At 40.5% G+C, this 14,688-nt stretch overlaps 1 protein-coding gene across 1 annotated transcript in view; it reads right to left on the reverse strand.

Moving 5' to 3' along the window:
• LOC102850755 (chromosome unknown open reading frame, human C11orf80) overlaps positions 1 to 14,688 on the reverse strand; it is a 96,439-nt gene that overhangs the window by 41,321 nt on the left and 40,430 nt on the right. The window contains exon 5 of the mRNA XM_006893412.1: positions 9,694 to 9,803. Within this exon, the coding sequence (XP_006893474.1) occupies positions 9,694 to 9,803 (110 nt within the window). The remainder of the gene's footprint in view (positions 1 to 9,693; positions 9,804 to 14,688) is intronic.

The raw sequence follows: 14,688 nt of genomic DNA on the forward strand, positions 1-14,688 counted from the left end.
TGAACTTCTTAGGGGTGTCCGCTCTGGGTCAATACATCAGATCCTCCAAGACAACGAAGCTATAAAGCTGCCTTTTGTCTGTTATTTTATTATTTGAAGTTTAAATAAAGTTTACTAATTTTGACCAAGAAAAAAAAAAAAAGACAATCTTTGATTCTGAGGAGCTCAGAGTTCAGCAGACAAGAACTCATCTAACAATGTAAGAAGATTTATGGCTCAGATGTACAGGAGGTGCTGAGGGATCACACAAGGACTGGCACCTCCCCCTAGCCTGGGAGGGTGATGTGACCTCATGTCTGTCCTGTGGAGCAAGGAACTTCCTTCTAGATCTACTTACACAAATATAGTTACTAACTGAAGAGACATTTCAAAGCCTTTACTTGGGTTCTAGAAACCCAGGCACCCAGCCTGACACACCCTGCAAAGCAGCAAACCTTCCTGAATGCTGTTAGGAACAAGCACTGTGGTCACCTTGAACAGTACAGCTGATTAGTTGACGGGATAGAAGAACTATTCCTATCTTCAAACGTGAACCTAATAGGGGCTCTTCACTTTCTAGAAGAAAACACCTACCTACCTATCTGCCTTAAACAAGAAACAGTTGCCATCGTGCTGATCCCAACACTCGGTGGCCACATGTTGCAAAGTAGACCATGTGTGTGCTCCAAAGGGTTTTCAAGGCTGTGATCTTTCAGAAACAAACCAGCAGGCTTTTCTCCTCACGTGCCTCCAGGAAGGTTCAAAGTGCCAATCCCTCCCCTTTTAGTCCAAACACTTGACCATCTGAGCTACCTAGGCATCTTCACACACATACATAATATATATGCACAGAGACACACATGAATACATATGTACGTGTATGTATGTGTGTGTACAAACACACACACACACACACACACACACACACACACACGGAGTCATAGTAGCTCAGTAGGAAGACTGTCTGCTAACCAAAAAGCTGCAGGTTCCCATTTCCTCAACAGCTGCACAGGAATAAGACCCGGCAACCTGCTTCTACAAGGACTACGAGCAAGGAAACCCCGAGGGAGGCAGCTGTACTCTGTCCCATAGGGTTGCTGTGAATACACACCAACTTCTCAGCACCCAACATCATCAACGAAAACATACACATCTCTATCCATATTCCCATTTAGTACTGTTAGAAAGGAAACCCAAAGTGACAAAACAGTTAAGACAATTTTATCAAATCCTATTGTTTTTGGAAAGACATGCTAACCAATCTAACAAATCCCAAGATGTTGGACTTCTATGAACACAAAACCTGGCCTCTGTCCTAAACCAGGCTGGCTTCAGCCCTGCTGGGGCTTTATGTCCAAATCGGTGGATGACTTCCTACAACTTTTTGCAGAAGTCTCCACTCACTAGACTGCTATGAACTTTGTCACTTGTCTTTTCTCACCAAATGAGTCATATATGGTGGAAACTTTCACAATCTCCTCTTTTCTGTTCTCACGCTCTTCACTCTTCACATTAGACAGTGCAAAAGTACTGTTGCTATGTGCCCTCCAATCAAGTATGACCCAGAGTGACCCTACTGAACAAAGACTCTGAACCCTGCCCTTATCCCAAGCCAATCTCACCAATTCTCACACACCTGCTCCCATTACCACAGTCCCTGTCAATTCACCTCATCCAGGGTCTGTCTTTCCTGCACTGACACTCTATCATAATGTGCAAATCAGGGCTTCAAATCACTTCAGTTCAATGGCCAACAGACACTGAAACAGATCAAAACTTGTAAAAAAATGTGGGTGACCTAGAATGCTAACTGGAATGGGAAAATTATGGCTGAAACCTACTAGAAACTTTATCTCCCTTTCAGAAAATAAGGGCAAAATGCACATTGTGTAGCAATCAGATCTCCTGACTAGCTTAGTGAAAACAACAGTGTCAGGCGCAGGGAGGGCAGCCAACGATGCAACCCTGAGTGACTGTGGCTCTGCATAGCCCTGGCAAGGCATCAGTGTCATGCATAGGTCCTGAAAGCACTCATTACACCTCTGTCTCTGATTTCTGTTGATTTTGTTTTGTGGGGTGTTTTTTTTTCTTTATTGTTGTTGTTATATGCCATCATCACTTGTGACGTATAGTGACCCTATGTACAGCAGCTCTGAATTCTGCTCTACCCTAAGCCAACCTTGTTGTCTCTGACACACCTACCCTCATTACCCCAGTCACTAAACCAATCCATCTCATTGAGGGTTTTCCTGTGTTTCGCTGTCCCTCTACCCTCCCAAGTATGATCTCCTTCTCTAAGGACTGGTCCCAACTTACAACATGTCCAAAGTATGTCAGACAAAGCCTCAGAATCCTTGTCTACAAGGAAAAGCCTGGTTCTACCCTCTCCAGGTTGAACCTGTTTATTCTCCTAGCAGTCCATGGTATATTCAATACTCTTCTCCAGCACCACAGCTCAAAGGCATCAATTCTCCTTCTATCACCTCTAGTCAGTGTCCAGCTTTCTGATGTATAGCAAGTAATTGTGAAGACCACGGCCTGGATCAGGTACACCTTAGTCACCAAACTGACACGGTTACTCTTCAGTATTCTGGAGAGGTCCCTGACAGCAGACTTTCCTAATGCAACTCATCTTTTGATTCCTGGCTGCTGGTACCAAAAGTGTTGATTGTGGAGCCAAACAAACTGAAGCTGTTAACAATCTCAATCTCCTTACAGTCTATCACAACACTGCCAATCAGCCCAGTGGTGAGAACCTTTGTTTTCTTGATGTTGAGCTCCAATCCATATTGAAGACTACAGTCCTTGACCTGCAGTAAGTGCTTCAGGTCCTCCTCAGTTTCAGCAAGCAAGGTTGTGTCATCTGTATAATGAAGGTTGTTGAGGAGTCTTCATCCAATACTGATGCCACAGTCGTCCTCATAGAACCTCCTGGATGATCTGTTCTGCCTATCAATTGAAAGGGTATGGAGACAGGACACATCCCTGGCATACACCATTCCCAATTTTGAACATGCAGTGTGTCCTTGCTCTGTTTTGATGACTGCCTCCTGATCCAAGTATAGGTTTGGCACAAGCAAAATAAAGCATTCTGGAATTTCCTTCTTTTCTTTATTGGTTTGTATTAAGTTACTCATGTACATTGTGTTTTATACAATCATTTGTATATATTGTCTTCTATATAATTATTGATGATCTATCTGTGTCTATTATCATCTTGTCTTTTCAAGTCCCCATTGAATCTTTCCTATTCCTTCTCCATGCCTTTGCCCACTAACCTCTGCTAGGCTAGTAATTTCCCCCTTTCCTTTTCCTGTCCCCCTTCTCCCTCTCCTCTCATGAATATTCACACACATTTTGTTCAGTTATCTTGTTTTCATAAAAGTGTCCTTATGTAGCATTTTTCTTTATATGACTGAGCAGTTTCACTCAGCATAATGCTCTCTAGACTCTCCTATGTTTGTATAGTATTTTACAAAATTGCTGTTCTTAGCACTTCATTCCATTGTCTGAATGTACCACAATTTCTCAATCCATCTGTTTGTTGTTGGGCATTTGGGCTGTTTCTACTTTGTTGCTATTGTAAATAACGCTACTATGAACATGGGTGTACATATCTCCATTCATGTCTCAGTTCTGATTTCCTTGGGATATTCCTAGAAGAGGAATAGCTGGATCATATGAGATTTTTATGTCCAGCTTTTTGAGGAAATACCAAAATACCTTCCATAGGGGTTATGCTATTTCCCAGTAGGGCTTTGTACTATAATTTTTCCATTTCTAGTTAGGGTTCTAAATCACCCAAATTTTAAATAATGTCTGTTCCAGTTACACTTCATTGGTCACAACTGAGCTAATTCAAATATTTTCAAAGCCGTGGTGTAAAAGCTTGAAGGGTCTTTTTGTTCTCATGACTCTTACGGCATCTGACTCTACTATAACTCTGTGTGTGTGTGTGTGTGTGTGTGTGTGTGTACCATGACTCATATTCGAACCAGGACTATTACTCTTTTAACTCTCCATCACCAACTGACATCTGGCCACCAAGCTCAATTCCCCTCTGCACTCCATCTTCTTAAGAAAATGCAGCATCTCAAGAAACAATTTAAGCCTCACAGTTCCTTGACTTCCTCAATCTTTTTTTTCTTTTTACTTCCTCAATCTTAATGACTTTGACCTCCAAAGCATTTCAACCATCTATTTCCACAGACATAACTTGAAATTGCTCTGTTCAGAAAAACTCAAATTGAAATGTCTCATTCTAATTTGAAAATATATTCACCAATCTGTTCATAGCAAGAAGCTCTAGTGGCATACTTCGTAGCCTATTGGACTGCTAACTAAAGCCCTTGTATCTCCAGCAGTTCAAATCCATCAGCAGCTCCAAAGGAGAACAAAGAGCAGTCTCTTCCCACTAAGATTTACAACCTCAGAGAGCTGACGGTAGGCTGCTTTGAGGTGGGGTCTACTAGTAGGCAGTTAGTGAGTGTAAGTTGAATTACGTGCACTATAAACCTGACCACGTGGATCATAACAATTTATGGCTAACATTGAGAAGGAAGAGAATTCTACAACAATTGTGTTCATGAAAAACCTATACCTAGAGCAAGAGGCTGTAGTGCGAACAGAGCAAGGGAGAACTACATGGTTTAAAATTAGGAAAAGTATGCTTCAGGATTGTATCCTCTCTACATATAAATTCAATCTGTATGCTGAGCAAATGTTTCAAGAAGATAAATTATATAAAAAAGAACATGGCATCAGGATTGGAGGAAGACTGATCAATAACCTACATTATACAGATTACAAAACTCTGATTTGCTGAACATGAGGACAACTTGAAGTACTTGCTGCAGAAGATGAAAAAACTGCCTTCAATATGGATTGCATCTCAACATCAAGAAAACAAAAATTCTCACCACTGAACTGACAGTCAACATAATGACAGATGGAGGAAAGATTGAAACTGTCAATGACTTCATCTTACGTGGCTCCACAATCAATGTATTTGGTGTCAGGAGATCAGGAGAAGTATTACACTGGGAAAGACTATAGTCTGGAACCTCTCCAAATTATTGACAAGCAATGATGTCAGTCTGAGGACTAAGGTAAGTTTTATTCAGGCTCTGGTCTTTTCAAGCACTTGTTATGCTGCTGAGAGCTGGACAATGAGTAAGGATGACAGAAGAATTAATGTCTTTGAGCTGTGGTGTTGAAGAAGAACATTGAAGATCCCACAGACTTAAAAAAACACAACAGATGTGTCTTGGAGAAGGTATAGCCAGAGTACTCCTCAGAGGCAAAGATGATAAAGCTTTATCTCACATACTTGGGGTGTGTTGCTCAGAAAAGCTATTCCTTGGAAAGGAACATCATACTTGATGGAGAAAGAGAGGAAGATCCTCAACCAAGTGGACTGACACAGTAACTGCAGCAATGAGCTCAAGTGTATCAGAGCACAGGACAGGGTTCAAGTCTGTTCACAGAGTTGCTATAAGTCATACTCAACTCAACAACATCTAAAAACAACAATAAATGTTTACCATGGTCATATTTTCAATTTCCTAATTTTTTTACAATAAGAAAAAAAATATTATTTTATCATTCTGATAACAACTTTGTATTCTTTCAGGTCTTTGATTCCCTTTAAAAACAAACAAACAAACAACACAGTTCATTGCCAGTAAGAACTGGCTCACAGCTGACGCTCCAGTGGGTTTTTGGGAGGCTGTAAACTGCATGGGAAAAGACTGTCCATCTTTCTCTTTGGTGGATTCAAACCACCAGAGAGGTCTGGCCTTTATGTCAGCAGTGCAACTTCCTATGGACTAGCCCACCAGAGTTCCTCTGACACCTTTGTGGTGGTGGTGGTGTTGTAGACCACCCAGTCAGAACCAATACATAGCTGAACCTCCAGCAGATTTTCAGAGGCAGTAAACTGCATGGGAGTTGACTGCCCATTCTTCTCCCTTAGAGAAGCTGAGATTGCAGCGTAGTTTCTGAAACTGCAGCATAGTGCCTTACCACTAGGCCATCGCAGCTCCATACTGACATGCTTAGGTCCAGCAAATCTGTTTTCCGTCTTATCAAGACTCTAGACCCTGACTCCTTTCTATCTGGTTTCTTCCTCTATGCTATCACAGTGTTCAGTTCTCACTTTCATCAAGACACACAGCATCCTGTATTATAATAACAATGTTAACTGGTCTACGTTATGCAGATGACACAACCCTGCTTGCTGAAACTGAGGAGGACTTGAAGAGCTTGCTGCAGAGGGTCGAGGACTGCAGTCTTCAATATGGATTGAGGCTCAATATCAAGAAAACAAAGATTCTCACCACTGGGCCAATTGGCAGCATCAAGATAGATGGCGAAGAGATTGAGATTATTCACAGCTTTAATTTGATTGGCTCCACAGTCAACACTCTTGGCATCAGCAGTCAGGAAATTAAAAGATGTACTACAATGGGAAAGTCTGTTGTTAGGGACCTCTCCAAAGTACTGAAGAGCAGTGATGTCAATCTGGAGACTAAGGTGTGCCTGATACAGGCCATGGTCTTTGTAATCACTTGTTATGTGCCAGAGTTGGACAATGACTACGGAGGATAGAAGGAGAATTAATGCCTTTGAGCTGTGGTGCTGGAGAAGAGTATTGAGTGTATCATGGACTGCTAAGAAAATAAACAGGTTCACCCTAGAGTGGGTTAAACTGGGATGCTCCTTGGAGGCAAGGATTCTGAGGCTTCGTCTATCATACTTAGGACATGTTGCAAGGAGGGACCAGTCCTTGGAGAGGGTCATCATGCTTGGGAGGGTGGAGAAACAACGCAAGAGGGGAAGACTTTCTATGAGATGGATTGATTCAGTGACTGGGATAATTGGGGTGAGTGTGTCAGGGACAGTGAGATTGGCACAGGACAGAGCAGGGTTTAGGGCTATTGTACATAGGGTCGCTAAGAGTTGCAAGTGACTCGAAGGCACATAACAACAATGACAACTGGTCTTTGTCTTTAGATGCCAAGTTCCTTGGGATCAGGAAACATGCCTTAGGCCTCCATGCCTCTAATACCTCACACAGTGCCATGGCTTGACCAAGCACAGGTTTCTGAATAAGCTATGAGTGAATAAATAATGAAATAGCACTGATGCATATGAGTCAGACACTATTTCAAGTACTAATTCTGCCAACTACTTTCACATGACCTTGAGAAAGTCCGTCAGATTCTCTGAGTTTCAGCTGTAAGACAGATCATAATTCCTGCCCTATTCACTTCATGAATTTGTTAAGAGGTTTAAATATATGTAAATGTTAAGTATGACAATAATCATTACTTGTTCTAACCAGCTTAAACATATGACCTCGTTTTCCTCAAGTTGCTTGTCTTGGTTCACTAGAATCACCTTTTTATTACCACTTGACATTAATAGTTTTAGAGCTGACTAGCCATGAGTTGTTCTACACTGTTTATCCACCAATACCCCAAAGAAGATAAGGCACAGCCAGGAATACTTATTGTCCTGATACAATACCTGCTCCTTTTTGTTGTTGTTCTGTGTCATGGAGTTGCCTAAGACTCATAGGGACTATCTGCACAATACCTGTGAACCTTGCCCTGAGCCAATCTCATCATCTCCCACACACCTAATACCTCAGTTTTTAAATAAATCCATTTCATCCAGGGTCTTCCTCTCCTGTGATGTCCCTCCTCCCTCCAAGCACGATGTCCTTTTCCAAGGACTGGGTTTTCCTGGCAACATGCCCAAAGTATGTGAGATGGAGCTTCAACAGCCTTGCTTCCAAAGAGGGGCATGGTTTCACCCTCTGTAGGACAGACCTGTTTATTCTCTTGGCAGTCCTCAGTATGTTCAATATTCTTCTCCAGTACCACAACTTAAAGGAATTAATTCCTCTTCTATTATCCTTAGTCATTGTCCAGCTCTCTGATGCATAGCAAGTGACTGCAAAGACTATGACCTGTATCAGGCACACCTTAGTCTCCAGACTGACATCATTGCTCTTCAGTATATTTTCCCAATGCCATTCATCTTTTAATTTCGTGATTGCTGGTGCCAAGAGTGTTTATCATGGAACAAAGAAAACAGCAAGTATTAACAATCTCAGTCTCTTCTCTATCAAAATGCTGCCAATAGACCCAGTGGTGAGATTCTTGGTTTTCTTGATGATGAGTTTCAATCCATATTTAAGACTACAGTCCTTGCCTTTCTGCAGAGCATACCATTGTTCAGACACAGAGAAAGGATTCCCAAATCTTTCCTGGGAGGATGTTTTAAGTATTCTAAACCTTCATGTCTCCAACAATATAAAGGAAGGAAAGAGAAGGGAGATCAGAGAATCATTAAGGAAATGGAAATCACATGTCACTTTCATAACTCTGGGTTACAAAGAAATCAATAACGATTATCACTAAAACTCAGAAAAATGAATCCAAATAGAATCTGCACTAGGAATGAACTTTTTTTTCCAAATGAAAATAAGATTTCAGTAGTTCCCAAACTTACTTGTATATTAGAATTCCATGAAATAAAAAAGTACTAATTTAGATAATTTCCTAGACCAATCAAATCACAACTTCTTGAGGTGAGATGAGAAACCCTGGTTATGTGGACGTTAAGCACTCTTCTGTTAGCCAAAAGGTTGGTGGTTTGAACTCACCAGTCACTCCAAAGGAGAAAGATGTGGCAATCTGTTTCCTTAAAGATGAAAGCCTTGGAAAAGGCATGGTATATTCTACTCTGTCCTACAGTCACTGTAATCAGAATCAATTAGATAGCAGATTTGGTGTGGTGTTAAGGGTTTACTGTTCAAAATGGCCTCCGTAGGTATTGACTTTGACTTTGTCATGTGGATGGCTGGGACTCTCTGAATAGGGTGTGTTAGCCTATCCACAAGGGAACAGGCTAGTCTCGCCCACAGATTCAGTGGCAAATTTTGAGAATCTCACCACCAGCAAAGAAGCAGAGGATGCAGTGCATCGTTTAGGACCAGAGATTTTCACACCAGCCTGACCTCCAGGAACCACAGCAGAGAACGAGAGACCTACATGAGACCCAGCTGACCTTGGGACTGCTGTGCCACGAAACCAGAGCTAAGAGCCTTTTGCCCAAGTTTTATAGAGGACTTGAGGGGAGAGCCATAAACAGCAAGACTGAAAGCTTTGTAACACTTGCCTAAAGAGAGACGTGACGCTGAAGGCTGAGTTGCCTGTGAGCACATTTCAGAATCTATCCTGAGTGGTTGTGTCTGCTACTAACCCGAACTACAGCCTTTTGATTCCTTAATATGGTTCTGTGTGGTCTGTGAACTACTGAAATGGATTTTGGACCCAGGAAGGCAGTATGATTGGTATTGGAGTGAGGAGAAAAAGGAGCAGAAGTATGGAAAGCATGTCTGACCCCGTGGGAATTGTTTTTGTGTTGTTGATGTGAACAGTTTCCCTTTGTGGAGTTTGTAAAGGTCAGATATGGCTGTCTCTAGGTGGCTCTTACTCTTTCTACATTTTTTTGGGGGGGGATGGTTTGGAATAGGAAACAAATATTAAGATTTTGAAACTATTTAGTTAATTCAACGTGTATAGTCAGAGGTTTGGCAATCTTATTAAATTTCAACTTGAATTTAACCTTTTATTTCCTGCTATTCTATTCAGAGAAAAATAACTAAACCATTGGTAATTTAAAGATCACAAAAAAACTTGCCTCAAAAGTCATCTGAAAGAGTGCTTCCCTTGGTGTGTCTGGGAAATGGCTGGCTGCCTCTGAAGTCCAGGTCAGCTTTGCAGACAATCTCAGTAGTAGAGACTGTATTTCTGTGTGAAAAGAAATGGCAAAAAAAGTAGTATAGTCTGGATAAGCATCAGACCTTCTGGAATTGTTTATTAAACTGATGAGCCAAGAAAGCTTTTCCTTGATGAAAAGATTATCTGCAAAATTTAAAGTATGATTTGAAATGACTATGCATCAGCAAATTGCTTGAACATTTAGAATTATATTACGGGATTAAGATATTTAATCTCATGTTTTCAATTTTTCACATTTGCTAAATCAATTTGCATTTTCAGTTAATTTCCACAAGGTCATATCCAATACTGGAAATACTGAGTTGATATTTTGAAAATAAAAAGTATCAGCTAAAGTTAACAAATCAGTTCATTATTTAATAAAGACAAATCTGGTAAGTGAACTAATTTAGAGCTAAAAAGAGAAAAATTCAAGAATGTTCCTTTAGGGCATGTTCTTTAATGAGGTAATCTTTAACAAAGAAAAGCAAACCTGGCAATTTAATTAATGACTTAAGCATTTGGTGTATTTATATGTGCTGAAACAGAACTTTCCACAAAGCATTGGTGAGTCCTGAGTCACCATCAACAAAATGAACATGAAAGTATATACCATCTTTCTGCCTCTCTGTATCCTGGCACTCAGAAAAAAATGAATTTACATTTTACAAAACCTCTCCCTCCAACTTTCCCTCTATATTAGAATAACAGTGGAGAACTAAATATGAATGCTGTTAGGTGTATCAAGCTGGTCCATTCATAGTGATCCCTGCAACACAAAGAAACAGGTACGGCACTATCCTCACGATTGTTGCTAAGTTTGAGCATGAGTGCACCGCCACAGCCACCGAGTCAATCCACCTTGTTGCAGGTTATCATTTTTGCTGATCAAGCATGAAATCTTTTTTCAGATATTGGTCTCTCTCGATAACATGTCCAAAGTATATGAGACAGTGTTTTTGTTATGTTCCTGAAACTGACCCATAGCTGATCCTCCAGTGGGTTTTCAGAGGCAGTTAATCGCACAGGAAGAGACTGCACATCCTTCTTACACAGAGCAGCTGGTGGTTTTGAACTGCATGCCTTTGGGATCACAGTGCTGCATCTTTTCACCAGGCCACCAGAGCTCTTAATATAAGATTGCTGTTGTTAAGTGCTGTCAACTCACTTGTGACTCATAGCGACCCTATGTACAACAGCTCTGAAGCCTGCCCTGTCCTGAGCCAGTCTCACTGACTGCAACACACCAACCCCCATTGCCCTAGCTACGGTATCAATCCATCTCATCCAGGGTCTTCCTCTCCTGCGTCATTCCTCCACCCTTCCAAGCACGATGTCTCTCTCAAAGGATTGGTCTCTCCGGCCACATGCCCAAAGTATGTGATATGGAGCTTTAAAATCCTAGTCTCCAAGGAGAAACTTGGTTTCATCCTCTCCAAGATAGACCTATTTGTTTTCTTGGAGCTCCATGGTCTATTCAAGACTCTTCTCCAGCACCACAACTCAAAGGCATCAATTCTTCTTCTATCCTCCTTAGTCATTATCCAGCTCTCTGATGCAGAGCAAGTAATTGCAAAGATCATGGGCTGGATCAGGCTCACCTTAGTCTCTATATGGACATTGTTACTTCTCAGTACTCTGGAAAGGTCCCTGACAGCAGATTTACCTAATGAGATTAGGTTTCCCCAATCTCTATTCTAAAGAGCGTTCTGTGTATGTTTCTTCCAAGACAGATTTGTTGGTTTTTCTGCAAGTCCACAGTTTATTCAATATTCTTTGTCAACACCATAATCCAAAGCATAAATTATTTAGTCTTCTTTTTCATTTTCCAGCTGTTATATGCTTATGAATTAACTAAAAACATCATGATTTATGAGGGGTGTGCCATAGTGATTACAGTGGTATCATAAGGTTTTTTTAATACTTTAGAAAGAGGTCTTTCATAGTAAATTTGCACAATGCAATATATTGTTTGATTACTTACTGTTGCTTTCATTGGCCGTGATTACAGACCCAAGTAAAATATAAATATATCTCTTTCATTGCCATCTGTAAATTCTACCTCATAAATAAGACCGACAATGTTTATACTATGTAATAATTGAACTTTAGCAACAAAGTAATAATAAAACATACTTTAACATAAGGCGATAATAACTATCCTACTACACTGGTTCACTCACTGATGTTATTAATAGGCACCCTCTAGTGGGTTTCCAAGGCTGTATCATAGAGATGAGACTGCCCATCTTTCTCTTAAGGAACCATTAGTGGTTCAAACTCCCAGAGATGCACACCTTTGGATTAGCATTGTAACTTGCTATGCCATCAGAACTCTTTACTACAGACTTGCTGTTGTTATGTGCCGTCAAGTTGCTTGTGACTCATTGCGACCCCATGTACAATAAATAGCCCTGAAACCTGCTCTATCCTGTACCAATCTTATTGTTTCTGACACACCTACCCTAATTACCTCAGTCACTGAATCAGTCCCTCTCATTTAGGGTCTTCTTCTCTTGTGCTGTGCCTCCACCCTCCCAAGCAAAATGTCCCTCTCCAAGGACTGGTCCCTTCTGGCCACATGCTCAAAATATGTCAGATTAAGCTTCATAATCCTTGCCTCCAAATAGCAGGCTGGTTTCACCTGCACCAGGATTAACTTGTTTGTTCTCCTGACACTCCATGGTGTATATTCAGTACTCTTCTCCAGCCCCATAGCTCAAAAGCATCAATTCTTTTTCTAACATCCCTAGTCATTCTCCAGCTTTCTGACACATATCAAGTAACTGCAAAGACTACAGTCTGGATCAGGTGTATCTTAGTCTCCAGACCGACACTGTTGTTCTTCAGTACTCTGGAGCGGTCTCTAACAGCAGATTTTCCCAATACAATTTGTCTTTTGATCTCCTGGCTGCTGGTACCAAGAGTGTTGATTGCGAAGCCAAGCAATCTGAAGCTGTTAACAATCTCAATCTCTTCAACATATATCATGATGTTACCAATTGGCCCAGTGATGAGAACCTTTGTTTTCTTGATGTTGAGCTTCAATCCATATTGAAGTATAGATATACCTAAAAGTTCTAGTTGTCAATCTTCATGGGTATATATTAAAAGGAAGGAAATAATGATATATGCTACAACATGGATAAGTATACTAAGTGATATATCCAGACACAAAAGGACAAATACTATATGATTCCACTTAGAGAAAACATCTACAATGTGCAAAGTCAAAACATCTAGAATGTGCAACATCTAAAATGCACAAAAGGATTAGAGGCTACTCTGGTTGCACAGCTGACACAGCTCTTGTTTTGGCAGTCCATGAGATATTCAGTACTCTTCTCCAACACCACAACTCACCAATTCTTTTTCTGTCATCTGTATTCACTGTCTAGTTCTCAGATGCACAGCAAGTGATTGAAAATGCCATGATAAGGCATGACTTATTCTTTAACGGACCTTAATCAGGAATGCCTTAGTCTTTAAACTGACATCATTTATTGTTCTTTAGTACCTGGAAGAGGTCCTTGACAGCAGACTTTCTCAATGCATTATGTCTATAACTTCCCGGTTGCTGGTACCAAGGGTGTTGACTGTGGAACCAAATAACATGAAATTGACGGTTTCAATCAGGGAGGGTTATATGTGGAGTAAATGTTTAACAAGTACAGAGTTTATGTTTGTGGTGAGGAAAAAGTTTTGGAAATATAAGTAAATTCATTCCAGCAGTTGTTTTGTAAACTCCTTGGAATTTTACGTAAGTCTGTAGTGATTTTCATATAATCAGGTCACATGCTAATAAAGACATTTTGCTTCTGTTTTATTAATCTTCCTATTTGATATTTCTTTGTCTTATTACAGTTATTTTTAAGTGATATTTCAAAGAGTTGTTGAAAATTAGAAAATTCTGGGAGCTCTGGGGGCCTAGAGACAAGAAGCTGTACTATAATCCCAGAGGTATGTGGTTTGAATCTACCAGATGCTCTGCTGGAAAAGGAGTTAGCAGTCTCCTCCTGTACCAGTCAGATCCAACTTGACAGTACACACACACACACACACACATTTAGAAAATTCTTACTCTTTTATCAACCATCTCTAAAGAATTCTGGTGCCAATGTCGGCAGGAAGCTGGGCTCCTAATCCAGACATGGCCTGTAGTAATACTCCTATATTAATAAAGCATTAGGGGGAAAGAAGTGGAACCAACATGAGAACCTATAATTTCGTAGCTAATTGTGCATCTTAAAATAAAATGCATCACATCAGCAAAACTGAATGCCAACTATTGGTACACTATGGTATCAAAGCTAAAAATGCAACCTACAAGCTAAACACTAAGTTTAATCTAAATTTCCTCTTTGATCCCTGTACCTAAAAACATGAAACATTTTAATAAGAAAGATAATAGAACAAGTGTATACTAATACACACTCAGAAATGTGTAAACAAAGACAAAACTATCTTGTGGGCCTAGTGGTAAGGAGCTATGCGGCCAACCCAAAGGCAAGCCACTTGAATCCACTAGCTGCTCTGTGGGAGAGGGAGAAAGAAGGGCAATCTCCTCTCCTGCAATTCACAGCCTCCGAAAATTTGCTGAAGGGTCAGCTATGAGTCAGTCCCAACTTGATGTTACATAACAACAATGCCCATTTATTAGCTAGGAATTGGCTATAATAGTTTAATTATAATTTCCAATGCTAGCAAAATGGATTGTATCTCAAAATCAAGAAAACAAGAACCGTCACCACTGGACAAGTTGGTGACATTATGATAGTGGAGAGAAGACTGAAGTTGTCAATGATTTCATCTTACTTGGATTCAATATTCACACTCTTTGTACCAGTAGTCAAGAAATCAAGGGGAGCTCTGGTGGCCTAGTAGCAAGACGCTGCACTGCAATCCCAGAGGAACA

This window comes from Elephantulus edwardii, unplaced genomic scaffold (genome assembly GCF_000299155.1).
Source record: "Elephantulus edwardii isolate Elephantulus edwardi_28Jun2011 unplaced genomic scaffold, EleEdw1.0 scaffold00126, whole genome shotgun sequence".
Classification (NCBI taxonomy): Eukaryota; Metazoa; Chordata; class Mammalia; order Macroscelidea; family Macroscelididae; genus Elephantulus; species Elephantulus edwardii.